This window comes from Staurois parvus, unplaced genomic scaffold, assembly GCF_062004578.1.
Source record: "Staurois parvus isolate SC_StPar_1 unplaced genomic scaffold, SC_StPar_1.0 ptg000032l, whole genome shotgun sequence".
NCBI lineage: Eukaryota > Metazoa > Chordata > Amphibia > Anura > Ranidae > Staurois > Staurois parvus.
In genome coordinates, this window is record NW_028317828.1 from 3,202,874 (window position 1) to 3,227,484 (window position 24,611).

The 24,611-nt window shown below is 41.7% G+C and overlaps 1 protein-coding gene across 2 annotated transcripts in view; it reads left to right on the top strand.

Moving 5' to 3' along the window:
• Nucleotides 1–24,611, top strand: part of ANAPC4 (anaphase promoting complex subunit 4) — a 176,161-nt gene that overhangs the window by 109,640 nt on the left and 41,910 nt on the right. For both annotated transcript variants that reach the window (XM_089660907.1, XM_089660908.1), the window contains exons 19-23: nt 761–817; nt 7,031–7,087; nt 8,777–8,870; nt 21,563–21,660; nt 21,738–21,799. In XM_089660907.1, the coding sequence (XP_089517033.1) occupies nt 761–817; nt 7,031–7,087; nt 8,777–8,870; nt 21,563–21,660; nt 21,738–21,799 (368 nt within the window). The remainder of the gene's footprint in view (nt 1–760; nt 818–7,030; nt 7,088–8,776; nt 8,871–21,562; nt 21,661–21,737; nt 21,800–24,611) is intronic.

Sequence of the window (24,611 nt, forward strand, 5' to 3'; positions counted from 1 at the left end):
AAATGGCTAAATTAGGCCCAATTTGGACATTTTCACTTAGAGGTATACTCACTTTTGCGACCAGCGGTTTAGACATTAATAGCTGTGTGTTGAGTTGATTTGAGGGGACAGCTAATTTACAGTTGTACAAGCTGTACATTCACTACTTTACATTGTAGCAAAGTATAATTTCTTCAATGTTGTCACATAAAAAGATATAATAAAATATTTACAAAAATGTGAGGGGTGTACTCCCTTCTGTGAGATACTGTATATATTTATTTATTATTACATAAGCTGGAAAGCATTGCATCCAGAATCAGTGGATCATGGGTGCAAAGCATGGGCTCTTGCAGACTCTTTCTGTAACTGCTGGTTCATACTTTAGTACTGATCTTTGCTGATACTTGCTGCGGAAAGTGTCATTGGACTACAAGAGTGGGGACATTACCATGCTTGAGTTCCATAGAGAACTACAAGCCCCTTTGCCATGGTGGCGACAGATCTTTTTGCATTCTTAACTTCCTGTGAATGAATGGCTGTCTGCCAATTTCAGATTTGCCAGGAGCTCTTGGGGATAAAATCCCCTGACATTTGTAAGGAAGATGAGGGACTGCAGATTCTTACTACAATTCATGTTCCACCCTAACTATGGATGTTATGTAAAATTTGGTCAGAAACGTGGAGCTAGACTTTAACTGATTACTTGCCCAAGTTCTAAATAATCTGTGAACTGTATATAATACATTTTCCACTGCTTACACTTTTTTTTTCTGTGTAGATGACGCAAAAGGACATCACTTTTGTTGCTGACTTTCTGACAGAACATTTTAATGAAGTAAGTATCCAGTGCATTTTTTAAAAATAATTTTTCATGGTTGTAAAATATAATAGTAGCAAACATCTGTCATAGTTACAAATACATTATGTTCATTTCAAGAATGTAGCAAACAGCCAAGGCTAACTGACAAGTCATAGACAAGATCCAGACAGAAGGTTGGAGCAAAGGAAACACTGTTCCTTTTGGTTGGTGTAGCAGCATTATATATATATATATATATATATATATATATATATATATATATATATATATATATATATATAGAGAGAGAGAGAGAGAGAGAGAGAGAGAGAGAGAGAGAGAGAGAGAGAGAGAGAGAGAGAGAGAGAGAGAGAGAGAGAGAGAGATCCAGTTAAACCAGTGGTTCTCAACCTTTCTAATGCCGCGACCCCTTAATACAGTTCCTCATGTTGTGGTGACCCCCAACCATAAAATTATTTTCATTGCTACTTCATAACTGTAATTTTGCAGTGGGAGGAGTAGTGCCATGTCATTGGAAGGAGTAGTGCCCCATCACTGATGTCAGTGGGATGAATAGTGCCCCATTGTTGGTATCAGTGGGAGGAATAGTGCCGCATCACTGGTGTCAGTGGGATGAATAGTGCCCCATCACTGGTGTCAGTGGGAGGAATAGTGCCCCATCACTGATGTCAGTGGGAGGAATAGTGCCCCATCACTGGTGTCAGTGGGAGGAATAGTGCCCCATCGTTGGTGTCAGTGGGAGGAATAGTGCCCCATCGTTGGTATCAGTGGGAGGAATAGTGCCCCATCGTTGGTATCAGTGGGAGGAATAGTGCCCCATCGTTGGTGTCAGTGGGAGGAATAGTGCCCCATCACTGGTGTCAGTGGGGGGAGTAGTGCCCCATCGTTGGTGTCAGTGGGGGGAGTAGTGCTCCATCACTGGTGTCAGTGGGGGGAGTAGTGCCCCATCACTGGTGTCAGTGGGGGGAGTAGTGCTCCATCACTGGTGTCAGTGGGAGGAATAGTGCCACATCATTGGTGTCGGTTGGAGGAATAGTGCCCCATCATTGGTGTCGGTGGGAGGAGTAGTGCCCCATCATTGGTGTCGGTGGGAGGAGTAGTGCCCCATCATTGGTGTCGGTGGGAGGAGTAGTGCCCCATCATTGGTGTCGGTGGGAGGAGTAGTGCCCCATCATTGGTGTCGGTGGGGGGAGTAGTGCCCCATCACTGGTGTCGGTGGGGGGAGTAGTGCCCCATCACTGGTGTCGGTGGGGGGAGTAGTGCCCCATCACTGGTGTCGGTGGGGGGAGTAGTGCCCCATCACTGGTGTCGGTGGGGGGAGTAGTGCCCCATCACTGGTGTCAGTGGGAGGAGTAGTGCTCCATCACTGGTGTCAGTGGGAGGAATAGTGCCCCATCATTGGTGTCAGTGGGGGGAGTAGTGCCCCATCATTGGTGTCAGTGGGGGGAGTAGTGCCCCATCATTGGTGTCAGTGGGGGGAGTAGTGCCCCATCACTGGTGTCAGTGGGGGGAGTAGTGCCCCATCACTGGTGTCAGTGGGGGGAGTAGTGCCCCATCACTGGTGTCAGTGGGGGGAGTAGTGCCCCATCACTGGTGTCAGTGGGGGGAGTAGTGCCCCATCACTGGTGTCAGTGGGGGGAATAGTGCCACATCATTGGTGTCAGTGGGAGGAATAGTGCCCCATCATTGGTGTCAGTGGGAGGAATAGTGCCCCATCGTTGATGTCAGTGTGGTGGAGGGGAGAATAGTGCCCCATCGTTGGGGTCGGGGGGGGGGGAAATAGTGCCCCATCGTTGGTGTCAGTGGGGGGAGGAATAGTGTCCCATCGTTGGTGTCAGTGGGGGGAGGAATAGTGCCCCATCATTGGTGTCAGTGGGAGGAATAGTGCCCCATCATTGGTGTCAGTGTGGTGGAGGGGAGAATAGTGCCCCATCATTGGGGTCAAGGGGGGGGGAAATAGTGCCCCATCGTTGGTGTCAGTGGGGGGAGGAATAGTGCCCCATCGTTGGTGTCAGTGGGGGGAGGAATAGTGCCCCATCGTTGGTGTCAGTGAGGGGAGGAATACTGTCTCATCGTTGGTGTCAGTGGGGGTAGGTATAGTGCCCCATCGTTGGTGTCAGTGGGGGGAGGAATAGTGCCCCATCGTTGGTGTCAGTGGGGGGAATAGTGCACCATCGTTGGTGTCAGTGGGGGGAGGAATAGTGCCCCATCGTTGGTGTCAGTGGGGGGAGGAATAGTGCCCCATCGTTGGTGTCAGTGGGAGGAATAGTGCACCATCGTTGGTGTCAGTGGGGGGAGGAATAGTGCCCCATCGTTGGTGTCAGTGGGGGGAGGAATAGTGCCCCATCGTTGGTGTCAGTGGGGGGAGGAATAGTGCCCCATCGTTGGTGTCAGTGGGGGGAGGAATAGTGCCCCATCGTTGGTATTAGTGACACAAATGATGGGGCACTATTCCTCCCACTGACACCAATGATACTTACCTTGCTGACCCCTGCTCCAGCCTGGCCTCGCTCTCTCACTTACCTGTCAGCTGTCTTCCTTCTCTGGCCTCTCTCTTCACTCGCTCCGGCAGCTCCCTCGGTCTTCTTTGATGTACGCGCGCTGCCGCTCGGCTCCTCCTCTCCAAGCTCCAGCTCCTCGCCGGTGATTGGCCGCCTGTGTGCCTCTCCTGAGCTACAGTTCCGGTGGCCAATCAGCGGCGAGGAGGCGGAGCTGCTGAGCGATCCCGGAGGTGTGGCCAGGTGACAGCAGCGTATCATCCCGCCCACACATCGCCGGAGACTGCAGCGGTGTCTCGGTTCCTAAGACCATCGGAAATATGTGTTTTCCGATGGTCTTAGGAAAACACAGCAAAGCATGACCCAATTTGCTCCTGCAGGGAAAAAAAAATCCTTCCTGATCCCCCGAGAGGCAATCAGACATTCCCTGGATCAACTTTACCTATAAATGTTAGTATCCAGTTATATTCTGTGTATCTAGGAAAGAATCCAGGACTTTTTTTAAAGCAATTCACTGAGCTGGCCAAAACCAACTCTTCAGGGAGTCTATTCCACATTTTCACAGCTCTCACTGTGAAGAAACCTTTCCATGTTTGGAGATTAAATTTCTTTTCCTCCAGATGTAAAGAGTGTCCCCTTGTCCTCTGTGATGACCTCAGGGTGAATAGCTGTACACAAAGTTCACTATATGAACCACTGATGTATTTATACATGTTGATCATATCCCCTCTTTATCTCCTCTTCTCAAGAGAGAATAAATTCAGTTCCTCTAATCTTTCCTCATAGCTGAGCTCCTCCATGCCTCTTATCAGTTTGATTGCCCTTCTCTGTACTTTCTCCAGTTCCCCAATGTTCTTTTTGTGAATTGGTGCCCAAAACTGAACTGCATATTCCAGATAAGGTTTTCCTAATAATTTGTACAGGGGTAATATGATATCTTTCTCTCCAGTCTATACTTCTTTTAATACAATAGAGGATTTTGCTCGCTTTAGAAACCGCAGCTTGGAATTGCATGCCATTATTAAGCTTGTGATCTACCAGAACTCCCAGATCCTTCTGCACCATTCATTCCCCCAATTGTACTCCCCCTAGTGTGTATGATGCATGCATATTCTTAGCCCCCAAGTGCATAACCTTACATTTATCAATATTAAACCTCATTCGCCACATAGTTGCCCAATTAAACAGTGCATTGAGGTTGGCTTGTAAGTTAAAGACATCCTGTAAGGACGTTATTCCACTGCACAGCTTGATGTCATCTGCAAAGACTGGAATGGGATTTTTAACCCCAGACAGTCCATTTATCGTTTATAAATATATTAAAAAGTAAGGTCCCAAGACTGAACCTTGGGGTTACACCACTGATGACCCTTGACCATTTAGAGTATGAATCATTAACCACTAGTCTTTGAATACGATCTTTTAGCCAGTTTTCTATCCATTTACATACAGATTTTTCCAAGCCCGTAGATTTTACCTTACACATTAGCCGTGAGTGGGGAACTGTGTCAAAAGCTTTTGCAGAATCCAAGTATACCATATCCACCGCCACCCCTCTGTCCAAGGTTTTGCTCGCCCCCTCATAAAAAAGAAATCAGATTTGGTTGACAACTTCTGTCTTTCATGAATCCATGCTGTCTGTTGCTTAAAATATTTTTTTCCAGCAATATCTCCTCTGTTATTATTATTATTATACAGTATTTATAAAGCGCCAATAGTTCGCTCAGCGCTGTACATTACAAAGGGGACAGAACAATGTGGTCTTTTATTAAACTCTCCAATATCTTCCCAACTACAGAAGTTAAACTAACAGGTCTATAATTACTTGGTAAAGATTTTGGCCTCTTTTTAAATATTGGCACCGCATTGGCCTTATGCCAATCCAGTGGTACTATGCCAGTCATTAAAGAGTCCCTAAAAATTAGAAACAATGGCTTTGAAATGACAGCGCTCAATTCTTTAAGGACCCGTGGGTGTATGCCATCCGGTCCAGGTGCTTTATTCACCTTTTTATACTGTCTAAATATTTTTGGATCATATCAATTGTGAGCCAATGTGGATCATCTGGATCTGTGTCAATACCATGCTCATTATGGACAAGAGCAAATTTGCCTTCTCTTTGTTCCCAGTCACCCACTCTAGATTATTTTGTAAAGGGCCAACATGCTTGGACCAGACCTTTTTACTGTTAGTATATTTGAAGAATTTTTTGGGGTTGGTCCTGCTAGCTTTTGCAATCTGTCGTTCATTTTAAATTTTTGCGGCCTTTATTTAGTTTTTGCATATTCTATTATATTCTTTGTAATGTTTAAACGATGATGGCGTTCCTTCATTTTCATATTTAATAAAAGCTCTTTTCTTATTATTAGCTTTTTTAACTTTGGCCATAAGCCAAATAGGTTTTTTTAGCCTTTTAAACTTGTTGCCCATGGGAATATATTTTGCAGTGTGTTCACATACAGTCTTTTAAATGTTCAAAGGCAAAAATATCAGTGATATACCATAAGAAGACAACAGGATGTGTTTTTTTTATAAAAGTTGTTCTGCCCAAAAGCAGGTCTGTTTAACTGCTGTGTGTGTGTGTTTAAAAAAAAAAAATCAGTTTTTTTTTTTTTTTAAAGGGTAAGGTAATTTTTTAAGTTTTATAGTCCAGCCCACCCCCCTCCACCTCTAAAGTTCTATACCTGCAAAGTTTTTAACAGAGGCCCACTGCCATGTTTACATCTTTCAGGCCTGCTTAATCGCCAAATGTCAATAGACCCTTGTGGACTTTTATGGAGCTGAAAAATGGATTGAAGCTGTCTCCATCTTCAGGCTGAAGAAGCTTGGGAATTTGTGAAGAGTTTGCTAAATTAATAAGCTTCTTAGAAATCTTTTATATTCTGCTCTTAATATAGTGTATCTAAACTAAGATATATTTTATTGCAGCTTGCCAGTCCTTAGATGTGGTAGCTGCAAGCTGCAATAGTTTTCTTTTACCTGGTGATCCTGCCAGTAACACATTTCCTGCCCTAGTGTGGCAACTCGCAGTATTGTATCAGGGCAACAGTAACAGGACAGGACTATAAAAAGGCCACCCTCTCCTCTTCTCCATAGCATAGAGGGGTGAGACCAGGATTTCTTGCAGGATCAACAAGTATTTTTTTGCACGTGTCATAACAAATCACTTTTAATTTAACAGCCCAAAAGGAAAAAATAACAAAAGTTAATTGTTTAGAGTGTACACATGCTTTAAATTGTATTCCTTTTGGGAAGTATTCACAAATGTATTAAAGGTTTAAAGCTTTCAATTTTTGATCCGTGTGTGACTGTCCCCACTTAACAGAAGTTGATCGCTTGATTGACTTGTTGAAAAATTTTGCTTGACTAGAGGCTGCAGCTGCTGCTGCTCAATGTGTTCTGACAGTGGAAGGTGTCACTGTCAGAAAACAATGTCTTGGTAGGAGGGGGTCCCTCCATTCACCTTGTTTGTGTTTTTTTCAACCTGCTGGTGAACAGAAAAACAATGACCTTGTAAGGCCAGCTTAATTCTAGTTGCTTACAGTAAGTCATTTGGAATTTTTATTCTGACATCAAAATGTATGTATCACTAAGAGAAACTGGAGTCTGACTTTGGCACAAAGTCATTCCCTCTCTTGCTCTGGTGTTAATGTGTGTGTCAATGAAGAGAGAACTGAGATACCAGTAAACCTGTTTTCTTGACATTCATAGAGGCTTTTTGTGTTTCTAGGCACCAGAACTATATGACCAGAAAGGCAAGTACTTCAACGTAGAAAGGGTTGGACAGGTAAAGTGTCATTTCTTTTGGATCATCTCACTAATACTACTAAAGTTGGCGTTTTGTGAAAGTTATTTTAAAATAAACAGTATTCAACCACTTCTCCACATGTCCAAAAACAACCAAGCTTTTTTTCATATTTGCAGATATAGGCCACACACACACAAATACTTTTTTACACTTCTGTGCCCATTTGTGCTTTGAGAAATTCAAATCAATAGTACAAACACCATCTTAAAAATTGTGCATTAGGTTGCCTAGCTATAGTAGGTTAAAAAAAATTCATACCAATCTGTTTGTAGAGTAGGGGTGCACAGCAATAATAGATCACTATAAAAAAAAAAAAAAAAAGCAATGCAAAGAAAGATGTATTGCCCAACAACCTTATTTTGCTTGTTTTTTTAACAAAGAGACCCTGTAAGAACTCTGATATTAAACTCATTGCAATAGAAGACTTGATGATCTCACTTCTTCGGTGGCGCTTGTCTGCTCCCCTTCATTCCAGTACTGCAGTCTTTGGCATTTCACTCTTCTGGAAGTGTTAAATTCTTGTTTCCCCTTCCGAGAGCTGTCGTTCTTTCTCCAACCCCTATGTCACTGCAGGAGTCAAAGGAAGGAACCACGCTTTATGGATGGGGACACAGGCGTCTGACAATTCAGGAAGTGTCAAATGCGGCACAGTGGCTTAGTGGTTAGCATGTCTGCCTTGCAGTAAATGGGTCATGGGTTCGATTCCCGACCATGGCACCTCCTGCATGGAGTTTGCATGTTTTCCCTGTGCTTGCTGGGTTTCCTACGGGTACTCCGGTTTCCTCCCACACTCCAAAGACATGCTGGTAGGTTAATTGGCTCTTGTCTAAAATTGGCCCTAATATGTGTATGTATGAATGTGAATTAGGGACTTTAGATTGTACGCCCCTTGAGGGTTAGGGACTGATGTGAATGTACAATATATATACAGTATGTAAAGCGCTGCGTAAATTGACAGAGCTATATAAGAACCTGAAATAAATAAATAACTGCCAAATGGGCTTAAGAAAGCTGCAGCACTGGAATGGAAGGGAAGGTAGGAGACGCAAGCTTCTGGGTGTGTGACTATACTGTATATTATAGTACAGTCTTCTTTTTCAAGGAGCTGTGGGTTTTATGTTTTAGAGACCTCACATGGGATCCTTTATAGCAGGCATTGAAGTACCATTACTTTCATACAGATCCAAACTTGTGTCCAAAAAAAGTGAAACCACACTGCATCTGAGAACCACAAACCAAAAATGCACTTTAAATCATTTGTAATGTACTGTCTCGCCCATCCATCCATGTCTCCATGCTTTACTTTGCTGAGAAATCACCTTGAAAAACACCTCCTAGCATTTCTGACCGTGGCCATCTGGAGTATTAGCAGATGAATCTTGTAGCATTTACTTTCTGGACTCCATTTGCCCTTAACTCATGCATGCAAGCAGTAGGGTGTGCTTAGAAAACCCCTCCTCCCCTCTTGAAGACTCCTGGGATGTATGACATCATTTGCCTAGGCGTGGAAAGCAGGAGGTAACTGAAGAAATGTAAAGAAAAAAGTTTAAAACAAGTAAATATGATATACTTTTCCATCTATTTACTAATGCTAGCAGCATAAGGATTAAAAATATTCAATGTTGATAGAGAGAGTGAAGTTCTGCTTTCTCCTTATTTCTTTCTAAGTATTTGAAAGATGAAGATGATGACTTGCTATCTCCACCCAGTACGGAGGGGAATCAGTGGTTCAGTTTTCTTCAGAACAGTACACCCCTGAAAGGTATTTGTTTATGGTAATCATTGAATAACTTTTACTGCCCTGCAACAACATGCATATGTAGCGTTTTTCTGTTGTCATGTTTTATTTATGTTCAGGACTTCAAAAAAAAATGATTTGCCTATGAATATTTTCCATGTTTACATCAAATAGCAAGTGCTCTGATGCCTGATTTACTTATTTTGCTCTCAGCTCACAAAGACTGGTTTGATTTTCAGTGATTTCCTATTAGAAAGACTGGCATACTCTTCAACAGGGGTAGACAACCTTAAAGAGGTGGCGATCTACCTGAACAACATGGGAGAAGTCAAAGATCACCGGGAACAGTGTCGCCTTCTCACACCTGATTTAAACCTCTAATTGCTGCACTACCGTGTCGCAATCGCATGCATTGCACGACAATCGGGTTTAAATCAGGTTGGAAGGAGGCAACATATCAGCTCCTCACCACCTGTCAAGCACACTTGGATTGCTTTTCAGAGGAGCAGCAGTGCCTACTGCACTTTTCTCACCACCTGTCAAACACACTTGGATCACTTTTCAGAGGAGTAGTAGTGCCTGCTGCACTTGTGAATGAGCCCTTAGTTGAATCTGGCAGTGGCACTTTTAGGGCTCAGTCACATGTAAAGTTGGGGGGTGGTAAAACCCTGCCGTTGAGATCTGGTTTTACTGCCCCATCCCTGCTCCTGAGGGAGCATCCAAAGGTGTACACATGCCACAGCAAGAATTATACCCCCTGTTGCTTTTGGTGGGTGCTACCATTTGTCAATCAAGACCCATTCAAGTAGATGGGGCCACTCTGCAAGCTCTCTGCAACTGTATGTTTCTGCAGGGTCCAAGGGTTTAAAACAGTTGGTGAGAAAGCAACATGATGCTGCCTGCTTTAACCCCTTGTTTGCTGTACTGCACAAAGTTGCAGGGCATTTGCAGAGAGGCCTAATTCACTTTAACAGGTCATGCTTGGCAGGTGCTACACCCACCAACTATGTCAGTGCGTAGGAGTTAGCACTACAGAGGAGGCATCAGCGTATGTGGCTCTTGCTTCCTTAGAAACTGCTCCAACTTTACAAGTTGTCCCTCTGCATTGCACTCCGGGATGGCGGGTCAGCAAGCCAAGACCGTGATCTGCCAGTCACCTGGCCGAGATCTACTGGTTGCTGACCCCCGCTCTACAAACTGAATATCAAAGTAACATTGAATCCACTAACATTATATAAAGCCATCTACAACTCTGCCCCCAACTACGTCGTTGACCACAGCTCAAAATATCACCCAAACAATCCACTGTGCTCCTTCCAGGACATACTGCTCACTAGCTGCCTTGTCACCATCTCCTATGCTCACCCCCAGGGCTTCTCCAGGGCCACTCTTATTCTTTGGAAATCCCTTCCTCAGTCTTTCTGGCTATCGTCTGCCCTGTCCGCTTTTAGTTGATCCCTGAAAACTGTACTTGCGCTTCTATTGTTTTTTGAGGCAACACATGGGTTCTGATCCCCCATTAAATTTAGGATTTATAGCTAAATGGGAAGGGTTTTTGTGTGTGTAATCTGAGGAAGCTGGGTCTTCTCTTCAGTATGGCTGGAATTGTACTACTAAAGCAATAGTAAGTGAACCTTTTTGCTCGTTAGTGTTATTAAACCCAGGACCCTGCATTCACTATACGTGGTCTCCCACAGTACATAGAACTGTAATTAGTTTAGTAAATATAAACTGCTAAACTTCTTTTCACATTAGTAGTATATAGTAGTCTTGTGACTTCTATCAGTGTCCAGCTGAACACTGGTTAAAGCTTGTAGGCAGGGGCGGACTGACCATTTGAAAACTCGGGTCAGTAGGGGGCCCCATGAGATGCACCTGGTACCTTTTTCATAGGTTTTTTTGAGTTTGGGCAAGGACACAGGGGCCCCATGATCCCCTATTGCCTGGGGGCCCCATGAGTTGTCAGTCTGCCCCTGCTTGTAGGAGGATTTTTCATTATGCTCTGACTGTCCTATGAGGCTGCATGACCCTTTGTCTGGACAGTGCTGATTTGGCCCTGTGCTCATCATGTGCACCCTCCCAAAGGAAAAAAAACAACAACCTCTCTAGCAGTGCACACTAAACTGAACATGTGCAGAGTGACTCTAGAGTGCTGGACTATCAGTAGATGGATTGGGGACAGTGGAAGAAGTGGAGGATCAGAGAGTACAGGATCAAACATCCTTTTTACACAGTGTGAAAGATTAACGTTTAGGTTCACAGTGAATATAAGAAGCATGCTTTACAGACTGATTTTACTGGTGTGGGTTTAGTAACACTTTGTAAGTATCATCTTCAGAGCGGTTATCTATTTGACCAAATAATTTATCTTGACAAACCTAATTTGATTAATCTATGGTGGCAGTGCCTGATAATAGAGAAATCCTGGCATATGGTTATACAATTTGTAAAAACTGTATTGGGATCTGCTTGGTTGGTGTGTCCACCTACAGTCAGGTCCATAAATATTGGGACATCGACACAATTCTAACATTTTTGGCTCTATACACCACCACAATGGATTTGAAATGAAACAAAGATGTGCTTTAACTGCAGACTGACAGCTTTAATTTGAGGGTATTTACATCCAAATCAGGTGAACAGTGTAGGAATTACAACAGTTTGCATATGTGCCTCCCACTTGTTAAGGGACCAAAAGTAATGGGACAGAATAATAATCATAAATCAAACTTTCACTTTTTAATACTTGGTTGCAAATCCTTTGCAGTCAATTACAGCCTGAAGTCTGGAACGCATAGACATCACCAGACGCTGGGTTTCATCCCTGGTGATGCTCTGCCAGGCCTCTACTGCAACTGTCTTCAGTTCCTGCTTGTTCTTGGGGCTTTTTCCCTTCAGTTTTGTCTTCAGCAAGTGAAATGCATGCTCAATCGGATTCAGGTCAGGTGATTGACTTGGCCATTGCATAACATTCCACTTCCTTCCCTTAAAAAACTCTTTGGTTGCTTTTGCAGTATGCTTTGGGTCATTGTCCATCTGCACTGTGAAGCGGCGTCCAATGAGTTCTGAAGCATTTGGCTGAATATGAGCAGATAATATTGCCCGAAACACTTCAGAATTCATCCTGCTGCTTTTGTCAGCAGTCACATCATCAATAAATACAAGAGAACCAGTTCCATTGGCAGCCATACATGCCCACGCCATGACACTACCACCACCATGCTTCACTGATGAGGTGGTATGCTTAGGATCATGAGCAGTTCCTTTCCTTCTCCATACTCTTCTCTTCCCATCACTCTGGTACAAGTTGATCTTGGTCTCATCTGTCCATAGGATGTTATTCCAGAACTGTGAAGGCTTTTTTAGATGTCGCTTGGCAAACTCTAATCTGGCCTTCCTGTTTTTGAGGCTCACCAATGGTTTACATCTTGTGGTGAACCCTCTGTATTCACTCTGGTGAAGTCATCTCTTGATTGTTGACTTTGACACACATACACCTACCTCTTGGAGAGTGTTCTTGATCTGGCCAACTGTTGTGAAGGGTGTTTTCTTAACCAGGGAAAGAATTCTTCGGTCATCCACCACAGTTGTTTTCTGTGGTCTTCTGGGTCTTTTGATGTTGCTGAGCTCACCGGTGCGTTCCTTCTTTTTAAGAATGTTCCAAACAGTTGTTTTGGCTATGCCTAATGTTTTTGCTATCTCTCTGATGGGTTTGTTTTTTGTTTTTTCAGCCTAATGATGGCTTGCTTCACTGATAGTGACAGCTCTTTGGATCTCATCTTGAGAGTTGACAGCAACAGATTCCAAATGCAAATAGCACACTTGAAATGAATTCTGGACCTTTTATCTGCTCATGGGATAATGAGGGAATAACACACACCTGGCCATGGAACAGCTGAGAAGCCAATTGTCCCATTACTTTTGGTCCCTTAACAAGTGGGAGGCACATATGCAAACTGTTGTAATTCCTACACTGTTCACCTGATTTGGATGTAAATACCCTCAAATTAAAGCTGACAGTCTGCACTTAAAGCACATCTTGTTCGTTTCATTTCAAATCCATTGTGGTTGTGTGTAGAGCCAAAAATGATAGAATTGTGTCAATGTCCCAATATTTATGTACCTGACTGTATGTGCTTCTTACATTATCCTCTGGAAGCAAAAGAGAGGCCACAGGTAGTACTTTAGTAGGTGGGAAATTATTTGTTTGCTGGGAGCAAAAAAAATCATATTGATCCGATGGATTCAGCCCAACTCTCTTACATTAAAGGAGCTTAATGCTACTATATTTATATTATGCATGATGGATAAAATGGATACTCTGAGAAATAGGGAAATATCCATAAAGAAGTACTTTGATGCTTGGCCTAGTTATATGATTAAGAAGCTGCCTGCATGTCAACTTCAGGAAATAATGACATTTCAATACACTACATGGTCCAACACAGAAAGGTTTAGGGGTACTTTGGTATGACTTGAAATCAAGACAAGTATATTGGTATCTATAAGGTCCTTCACTTAGTCTGGTTAGCTTTTTCTTATTGCCCTTTTATTGTTATAGTATAAGTGTGCACTAAGATAACTGCTATTTTATTCTTTACTAGATTATATAAGGTAAGTCATCAGAAATCCATCAGTGCTGTACTTTTTATTTTCTGTTTGTATTGTTGATTTGTTGTGTGTTTTTTACCTTTTTTTAATGTTATACTAATTTAATCAGTTGCAGACTCTGGACTTGTTAGACACGCCTAAGAAAAGTAATCAATGTATACAGGGCATGTGTAACACATCCAGACCTTCTGCCCTGCTGCCAAGACCTCACCTGTCACAGTACTGGCAATTTATCTCTGAAACAAAGAGGCATTGCTAGTACACAGAGAAAGTCTGATAGCTGGAGCTGTGAAAGAAAAGCAGTCTGGCAATGTTTATCAACAACATTGCTCAAAAGAAACAATGTTTCATTTTGTATCTGTTTATTTATCTATATATCAAAGGGATGAACATCCATCTGCAGATGAAGTCCGTTAAAGATGAAATCTGGGCACATGTTTTATTTTGTCATGCAGTGGGGCTATGCCTGCACTGCATGGGTTAAATGCTTGCTTTTGTCTAGGGGCTTGGAAAGTAAAGATATGCTTGCCCAAACCACCGATCTTTCAACCTCAAGATCAGTCCCCACTTCTCCTGCCCCCCCCCCCCCCACCCACTTGCTAGCGGTCTTGTGAATGGGCTGTTCCTGATGTCATCACACACATAGAATAGCTGTGGACGGGAGGACGGCAGGAACAGTCCACCGCTGGATGTAGGAGAGCATGGTTTTCTGGAGGACAGCATAAGTACAACTTTTCCTTGAGCCCCTAGACAAAACAAGCACTTAACCCATGCAGTGTGGGCACAGCCCCACTGCATGGGAAAATAAAAATTTTAACCAGAGTTATGCTTTAAAGCAACCTGACAAGTACAAAAAAAGTTTTGTTTTTTAATTAAATGTTCCTCTGTTTAACCCCTTATTAACCCTAAGTTTAATCCGCCTAACTAACTCCTTATTCTCCTTTTCCAATCATTAAATGTTCCTCTGTTTAACCCCTTATTAACCCTAAGTTTAATCAGCCCTAACTAACTCCTTATTTGCCTTTTCCAATCAATCATTATTTTCCTGCTGATTTTCTTCTTTCTATTTTATTAACTAATCATTTTTAAACTTGTTTCTGTTTTGCTCATTAATATTTTTACACCTTTAACATATGTTTACAAATTTCACATTGAAAAAAACCTACTTTATTTAATTTGGTAATAACTTTGCAATGTTTTGTACCAGAAAAATGTTACTGTTATTTTAAACAGGACAAATTACAGAATAATATATTATTTTTAAACTAACAATGCTCAAAAAAGAAAAAATATGTTTTGTTACGTTTTAATTGTTTAAGGATTGCGAAAAAATAATAACTGTTTCAAGACAATATTCACAAAAAAAAGCCTTGTTTGTCCTTAAAAAAAAAAAAAAAAAAAAAAAAAAATATGCAGTGGATATAAAAAGTCTACACACCCCTGTTAAAATGTCAGGTTTCTGTGATGTAAAAAAATGAGACAAAGTTATATCATTTCAGAACTTTTTCCATCTTTAATGTGACCTGTAAACTGTACATCTCAATTGAAAAACAAACTAAAATCTTTTTGGGGGGGAGAGTAAACATAAAAAAACTAAAATAATATGGTTTCATAAGTGTGCACACCCTCTTATAACTGGGAATGTAGCTGTGTTCAGAATTAAGCAATCACATTCCAAATCATGTTAAATAGGAGTCAGTACATACCTGCTATTGCTTAAAGTGCCTCTGATTAACCCCAAATAAAATTCAGCTGTTCTTGTAGATCTTTTTCCTGACATTTTCATAGTCGCATCCTACAACAAAAGCCATGGTCCGCAGAGAGCTTCCAAAGCATCAGAGGGATCTCATTGTTATCAGTCAGGAGAAGGGTACAAAAGAATTTCCAAGGATATACCATAGAACACAGTGAAGACCGTCATTATCAAGTGGAGAAATTATGGTGCAACAGTGACATTACCAAGAACTGGACATCCCTCCAAAATTGATGAAAAGACGAGAAGAAAACTGGTCTGGGAGGCTGCCAAGAGGCCTACAGCAACATTAAAGGAGCTGTAGGAATATCTGGCAAGTACTGGCTTTGTGGCACATGTGACAACAATCTCCCATATTTTTCATATGTCTGGGCTATGGGGTAGAGTGGCAAGATGAAAGCCTTCACTTAAGAAAAACATCCAAGCCCAGCTAAATTTTGCAAATACACATATGAAGTCCCCCAAAAGCATGTGGGAAAATGTGTTCTGGTCTGATGAAACCAAGGTTGAAATTTTTGGTCGTAATTCCAAAAGATGTTTGCCGCAAAAACAACACTGCACAACACTAAAAGAACACCATACCCACAGTGAAGCATGGTGATGGCAGTATCATGCTTTGGGGCTGTTTTTCTTCAGCTGGAACTGGGGCCTTAGTCAAGGTAGAGGGAATTATGAACAGTTCCAAATACTAGTCAATATTGGCACAAAACCTTCAGCGACCAATGCATACATTCAAATCAACAAAGGAATGGCTTTACCAGAAGAAGATGAAAGTTTTTTGTAATGGCCCAGCCAGAGCCCAGACCTGAATCCGATCGAAAATCTGTGAGGTTATCTAAAGAGGGCTGTGCAGAGGAAACGCCCTTGCAATCTGACAGATTTGGAGTGTTTTTCCAAGGAAGAATGGGCAAATAGTGCCAAGTCAAGACGTGCCATGCGGATAGACTCATACCCAAAAAGACTGAGTGCTGTAATAAAATCAGAAGATGCTTCAACAAAGTATTAGTTTTAATGGTGTGCACACTTATGCAACCATATTATTGTAGTTTTTTATTTTTACTTCCCTCCACCTAAAAGATTTCAATTTGTTGTTCAACTGTGTTGTACAGCTTATAGAAACAGTGAAGTGGCGAGCCAGCGACCAGATATGGTTATTGCACCACGTCCCTTAAAATTGCAAATATTCAATAGAGAAGATGGGACTTCCAATCTCCAATTTGCTTAATTTTGTTTTTCATTTTTTATTTAGGTATTCGTGTTTTTTGTTGATCAATTCTTTATAAAATTTCTTTTGGCTGTAATTCTTCTTTTCAGCCACAAGATGGCAGTAGAATTGGGGTCTGATCTATTCAAGCCAGCTTTGCTGAAGTCCCACCTGTATTGCTCCCTCCCTTAATGAGTCATGTCCTGTCAGCTTTTCATTATAGTAGTTGTCACGATCCCAAGATCGCTGCTTCCATGATCGCAGCGTCAGGCCCCAGACCTTCTCACCCAAACTCGTGACCGAAGGACTAGCCGATCTAAAACTGCGATGTGACGTGTGTAACAATGCCACACCCAGCTGCACCCTGCACAACGATTTTCCAGCTAATGGACCACAATCGATGTACCTGCAGCCTGGGTGATTGTTACTGGGTCAGCTTAATTACGCAATTAACCCTTCACACTGCCACCACCTCCTTTTTGTACAGAGAAAGAGGAAACTCTGCGTTATCAGCTTTAACACGATGATGATTGACATAATCGTTTCTATAAAACGGTCATAACACAGGCCTGTTATACAGAGGGTTAAACAAACAGTAGCGTTCTCTTTAGAGGCAGGGATTCGTAAATTGCAATACAGAGCTATAGAAACAGTTCAACACTTTCAGAAAGAAAGATTTATTACTAAGGTCAAACGGGTGCAATAAAAATATTTACAGAAAAAAAGATGTAACTAAGATATATATATATATATATATATATATATATATATATATATATATATATATATATATTGTGGGAACTCGCTTCAACGTGGTAGAGCTTTCAAACACAAACAGCTACTCGCTTTCTTTTTCAGGGCCTTTTTAGCCCACTTTTATTTAAATGAAAGTTCAAACATAATGCTTCCCACGCAGGGGTATCCACCAACAAAACAAAGATTCAGCCTCCTGGCTTACACACAGTTCAATGTCTGTCTCCTGCAGACTCTTCCCAAATTATAGCCACTAGCACACAGCTAGTCTCTAGCAGCCCCTTGCTGCTTTTGGCTTCCACCTCTCCTAGGTGAAGCCCACCTGACTCCTAGCTGCCGGGGTGGAGCCCTGCCGACTCCTAGCTGCCGGGGTGGAGCCCAGAACCGTGGTCCTGACTCTCTCTAAAGGCCTGCACACACCTGTGCAATCAGTCTCCTGGCCATTCCCAAAACCTGGTCCCAGGATTGGAGATTTCATCCCTCCCAGATCTCTTTGAAATCTCCAGGCTCCAGATCCCAAAACAGACTTTACAAACAAAGGAGGAAAGTGAAAAGCCACTTTCCTCCGTATCAAACACATACCCTGGAGCCCCTCAACCTGCCTTGTTGAGAATCCAGGGTGACAGATCGCCACACTGTCACAATATATACACACACACATATACAGGTGAAACTCGAAAAATTAGAATATCATGCCAAAGTTTAATGATTTCACCTTAAAAGGTGAAACTAATATATGAGACTCATTACATGCAAAGCAAGATAGTTCAAGCCGTGATTTGTCATAATTGTGATGATTATAGTTTACAGCTCATGAAAACCCCAAATCCACAATCTCAGAAAATTAGAATATTGTGAAAAGGTGCAATATTCTAGGCCCAAAGTGTCCCACTCTAATCAGCTAATTAATCCATAACACCTGCAAAGGGTTCCTGAGCCTTTAAATGGTCTCTGTCTGGTTCAGTAGGAATCACAATCATGGGAAAGACCTGACAGTTGTGCAGAAAACCATAATTGACACCCTCCATAAGGAGCGAAAGCCTCAAAAAGGTAATTGCAAATGAAGTAGGATGTTCCCAAAGTGCTGTATCAAAGCACATTAATAGAAAGTTATGTGGAATGGAAAAGCGTGGAAGAAAAAGGGGCACAAGCAGCAGGGATGATTATTCTACATATAGCACTATCCTTTTACAAGTAGAATCCCCACCAAGTCACTATCACAATCCTTCCCCTGAAGTACAAATATCATCAAATAAATCTTTCAGTAAAACTTGATTTACCCTCTAATAAAAGTGTATAAATAAAGTCCAAAACCAAAAAACATCAAAAACCCAAAGTCCAAAATAAAGTCCCAAAAAAAATATTACTTCAAGAAAAAATCTTTATCTGTAATATCTTAATTCTTCATATCTTCAAACATCTTTGTGATATACTTCAAAATAGATCTTCATATACCTCAAAGGAAAAAACTCAACATGTGTATTATCTTCAAAAAGAGGGGTATATAAAACGTGCCACACGTGTTTCATGCACACAAAAAATTGACGTGCCACCACAACCGTGAAGAGAAATCCCTCAGCCTTAGGAATCAATCCACTGCATACCAATAGAGGAAGTGCATTGTTACCCTCAGAATGGTATCAAGGGTCTGAGTACTTCTTTCCAACCTTTTAATATTCCTTCAGCCTTTCCAGCCACTTCCCACAGACCTCATAAACAGACCAGGGATCAATATGTATCATAAAAGCTTATAGCACTTTATTGTAGCAACTTACATTCAAATAAGATGACATCAGCTTCCACACCAAAAACGATTTGTTCACAATCCTGCCTCTCCTCACAAGTGTGTAGGTATCCACACCATCCCACTCCCGAGGGGGAACAGATTGCCTGTGGTAGGTACCCAATACCTCAAAACCCCATGAGGATTCCAGGAAGCCACAGCCGCATGTACCAGGATCAAAAATGGCCGTCACCGCACTTCCGGAAGAGCGTCACTACGTCACCACGTCACGTGCCCCGGACGCGTTTCGTCACATCCGGACTTTGTCAACAGGGATCCCTATTTCTTCAATTTGCAATTTTCAACAGATGGATGTTTGATGTCCATTGTTTCCTCTCCTATGGTTGTGGTCGTATAGGTCAAATAGATCTTTGTTAGGTTATACTTATATAGCCTTCTAAAGCATTTAACAGATGATATTTGATGCCCATTATATCCTCTACAACTGTTCTGGACGTGTAGGCCAATTAAGATCTTTTTTTTGGGTCATTTTCTTCTAGCTCTGTGAGCTTTCACATCCAGAACTGCCTTTTCTTTAAAAAAAAATCTCCCCTGAAGAAGCCCGTGAGGGCGAAACATGTAGGGAGTAACTACATAACCAAGTTTGAATCTCAATTGTATTCTTAGAACTGAAATTGTTTTTATGTTTCTGTATTTTTTCCTTTCTTGTGTTTTTTACAAAAATACGAAATAAAAATTATATAACATTTTAATATGTTTGGTATTCATGTTCATGCACCCTGAAAGTCCCATCTTCTCTATTGAATATGTACAGTTTGTAGGTTACATTAAAGGTGGAAAAAGTTCTGAAATGATTTATCTTTGTCTCATTTTTTTACATCACTGAAACCTGACATTTTAACAGGGGTGTCTAGATTTTTATATCCACTGTATGTATTACATTTTTATCTTAACTAATGACAACGTTATCACCAAATAAACAGGCACATAGCAGAAATTTAAAAATTGCTTTGGTCTATAGAGGGTGAACCGGTGTGAGAGCTGAAGTCGATATACAGTATAATTTGTTCAGGAGCCTTTTTATAGATTTTTTTTTTTTTAGATGAAATAATTAAGGAAACTCTACCGTAATGATTTTCTATGTGCCTTGTTATTGAAAAGACATAAAAATGAAATATATATATTAATGTGCTAAAAAAATAAACTATGCTCCTACTTCTTCCGTTGGCTCATTCCTCACAGTTAATACCTTTTTCTATCAGTTGACCCTCCCTTTAAGATTGTAAGCTTTCAGGAGCAGGGCCCTCCTAATCCCCTTGTATTGAATTGTATTGTAACTGTACCGTTTCCTTTTACATTGTAAAATCTGTGCAAACTGTTGGTGCTATATAATAATAATAATATTTGTAACCATGTATGAAATGGAAAATTCCTTTCAGTTACTTACCAACATTTTCCTTTCCTGCTGCCTGACCATCTCCCCACAACTACGTGAGCCTCACCCACAGCTGACATGTCGATAACCTAGTCCAATGATCCAAACTACCTGCTAGGGTAATAGATGTGACATGGTGAGGCACCAATAAAGGAGAACTTTGGTAAGTATTTGATAGGAGTTTTCCAGTAGTCTCACAACTGCATGATCAACATGTCTAAATAGATCAGTGGTTCATATAGTGAATTCGGTGTAGAGCTATTCACCCTGAGCTCATCACAGAGGACAAGGGGGCACTCTTTACATCTGGAAGAAAAGAAATTCAATCTCCAAACACGGAAAGGTTTCTTCACAGTGAGAGCTGTGAAAATGTGGAATAGAGTCCCTCAAGAGTTGTTTCTGGTCAGCTCAGTGGATTGCTTTAAAAAAGACCTGGATTCTTTCTTTAGATACACAAAATATAACTGGATACTAACATTTATAGTTAAAGTTGATCCAGGGAATATCTGACTGCCTCTTGGGGGATCAGCAAGGAATTTGTTTTCCCACAGGAGCAAATTGGATTATGATTTGCTGGGCTTTTTTGCCTTCCTCTGGATCAATTGTGGGTATAGGATTATAACTTTTTTTTTTTAATGTTTGAACTGGATGGACTTTTGTCTTTTTTCAGCCAGACTAACTATGTATCTGGGAACTGCATAGCAATAAATGATCGAAAGGGGAAGGTGTTCCTGAAAAACAGCTTTACTAGACAGGAGAAATGATAGAATTTGAGACTCTAGCTCCAAACTTGGCATGTGAGACAGCCACCATATCCAACGTGTAATGCTCATATTCAGGTGTTCTCAGGAGACCGCTTTGCTGCATTTAATGCACTCATAGACATACGGGGTTACAGGATACCAGATTTAAATAAGTATGCACATCTGGTACAAAAACCATTTGTAAATTAGTTCCTTTCCTAGGTAGATGGTGACAAATATGTTATGCCAACTAAAAGGTTAAATCTAACTTGCAGCTGCATAAGGCAACCATTCATCTTAGTATACCCTTTTGTTCCTAGCAGTTGGAAAGTGGAGATTAGCAGAAGTTGGAGATTTATGCCAAGTGCATCCTTTTAAACATACACTACAGTAATAATTTTTGAATAATTATTTTTGTCTATTATTGATCTGTATTGTAATGCGGACCTAATGCTGCTTTTCCTTCCTTCTAGAAAGCCCACTACTGTTTCCTTCCTATGTAGAAAAGTCACTTCACTTTGTGAAAAGGCAAATGGAGGTGGTTATTGATAGATGTCTGGCAAAACCCGCTGTGAGTCAGTGTATCTATGTATTCTGCTTTTTTGCTGAAATGTGATGCAACATACCAAAGTATTTGTTGTCTTGCAGGATGTTATAGGGAAATCTATTCAACAAAAACTGTGCATTCCTCTTTATCATGCATCCAAAAGGTACGGTTTGGTGTGTATGTATGTATGTATGTGTATATATGTGTATATGTATATATATATATATATATATATATATATATATATATATATATATATATATATATTGTATGTATATTTTCTTCTCATATAATTCATTTTGCAGCTCAGGTAATTACAAAAATAAACCCATAATCAGATTGTATAATGATGCTTTATAAAGAAAATATTTATAGAAGAGCTGAACTCAGGAAGCTGTGCCCAGAAAAGGCAAGTGAAGGTGCAGTTAATAGTTGCCAAAGTTGCTAGTCATTTCTAAGGCTGCTTTCACACTAATCCTTTTTTCTTCCGCTTTTGCTTTTAAAAACAAGTTGAAGAAAAACGTGTAACCATGTATTCATATGGAACTCTACACACTGATCCGTGTGGGTCCAGTGTGTTATTCAAATTCCTGCTTGCTGCATTTTTGGTGTAGGTTTGGTGCAGTAAAAAAACGCACCTCCCTATTGAAATGCGTTTTTGCTGCAGATCAGTGTGAAAATATCCTATAACAGATTGGTGAGGGAATATTCCAGAAGGTGCAAATTAGTTTTATAAAGCACTTCCTTAGATCATACACCGCAAAAGCAGGGAGATCTTGCACTTAATAGCCTTGGTGTGCAGCTTCCTGTGCTGTAGCAGTAGAGGAGTAACATCACCAAATCTCATTCCAGATTTTGTGAGACTAGCCATCAGACAATAGTGACTATACATAATCGGCTATTACTCTGTATTGAGTGAAGTTGCAAGGAACAGGAAGTGCACTGCTTTTTTTTTTTAAGGGACAATAAAATACAAAAGGTATGGACCAGTTTAGTTTACAATGTCTAACATGCTTGTAAGCGTCTAATCTATATGTGACATTTGGATTTCAGTAGAAAATTGGATAGAAGTTACAAATGCAGATATCTTCTTATATTATTTTATTTATTATAGGTGCTTGTATAGCACCGTCAATTTACGCAGGTCTTTACATATATTGTACATTCACATCAGTCCCTAACCGTCAAGGAGCTTACAATTTAAGGTCCCTAATTCACATTCATACATACACATACTAGGGCCGATTTAGACAGGAGCCAATTAACCTATCAGTATGTCTTTGGAGTGTCGGAGGAAACCCACGCAGGCACAGGGAGAACATGCAAACTCCACACAGGTAGTGCCATGGTTGAGATTGCAACCAACAACCCTAGTGCTGCTAGGCGGAAGTTCTAACCACTTAGCCAATGTGCTAGGAAACTAGGTTGTGAACCGTACCTAACAATATCCATCTTGGTCCATACTCACAATGGACATTGAAGCCTGTTTAAATTATAGTATATAGAATGGATGTTTCTGTGTGGTGAACAAGAAGGTGTTAACGTTAACCTGAGGACGATGTGGACATAGTGGAACAGATTTTGGGGATTGCTTCTCTTGAACGATAAGCCATCGGCTCTAACACCAAGGTTTGGAAATTTGTGTAGTACTTTCCTTGTAACCTCTTTACTGTATCATTGTTATCATATTGACCATCATTGCCACATTGCTGCTGTTATAGGTGATCATTGGATGGATCTTTGCAATATACAGCCCATTGCTAAAAAGTGTACCCTGATGTTAAATGGGACATTTTAGACCAATATAACTAATTGGCAGCACAGTTGCTAAGTGGTTAGCATTTCTGCCTAACAGCACTAGGGTCATCAGTTCTAATGCCAACCACAGCATTGGCTGCCTGGAGTTTGCATGTTCTCCCTCTGCCTGTGTGAGTTTTCTCCGGGCAATCCGGTTTCCTTTCACACGGGTGGTTAGATTTCAACTTTTAGCTGTGGTTAGAGGAACTTACTGCAGCTAAATGCAGACAATGCATCCCTATGGCTCCATTCACACACTGCGTTTAGCAACGTTTTCATAACATATGGTTTTATGTGTGTAGGAAAAATAAAGTTGACTGCGTCCAGGAGCGATATACTGCAGCTATCTGTACATAAATGCAGTTAATCGCAGTACAAAAAATAAGTAAACCGTTGCACTAGAACAGGCAAGAATTTACTACTGCAGCTAAACACATTCGCATGTAAATGCAATGTACAAATGCAAGTGATCTCTGTGCCAGGAGTGTTGGAATTTCAAAATAAAAAACCTGCATTTATAAGCGGCAGAGCACCGGAATGCGGGGGCGGAGCCTAACCATGGCGGCTGACGAGAGCCCGATGTAGGAGCTCTCGGATAAGCTCCTTCACCCACCTCCCCAAACCCCTACCTGTGATGTGGAGCTGCGGTGCGGTGGTCCCCCTTGGATGGATGGAGGAGCCCTGCAGGAGAGCTGATCCGTGAGAAGGGACACGGCTCCGGTGCTCGGGGTGAAGGTGTGTCGGGCTGCGGGGAGAGAAGGTGGAGCGGGGTAGCCACGTGACCGGCCGCTAAGCATCACTGGGAAACCAGGAAGCCGGCCGGTGTTTGGCGCGGAGAGAGAGGAGCTGCTCGGCTTGTGGACCTACCCCTGGGAACACGGCTGCCGGCCCAGTGCCTGGTCCCCTGTTTTAGTGCCGATAGTCTGGTGCTCTGCTGGTAGGCTCACTGCTCGGAGCTCCGCATCCTAGCCCAGTGCTCAGAGTCCTGTCAGCCGGTTTCTACCCGGAGCTCTGCCGGCTTGTTGGCTGGGACCTTGACCGTTGCTGGACTGTTGGGGGACGTGCTGGTCGGTCCGTTGTTTGGGGCCCTGCTGGATGGCCCAATGTTCTGAATCCTGCTTCTGAAGGAGGAGAGACACGAGGGATTGGAGAGAGAAAGGAGGACGACTTCTCTGGAG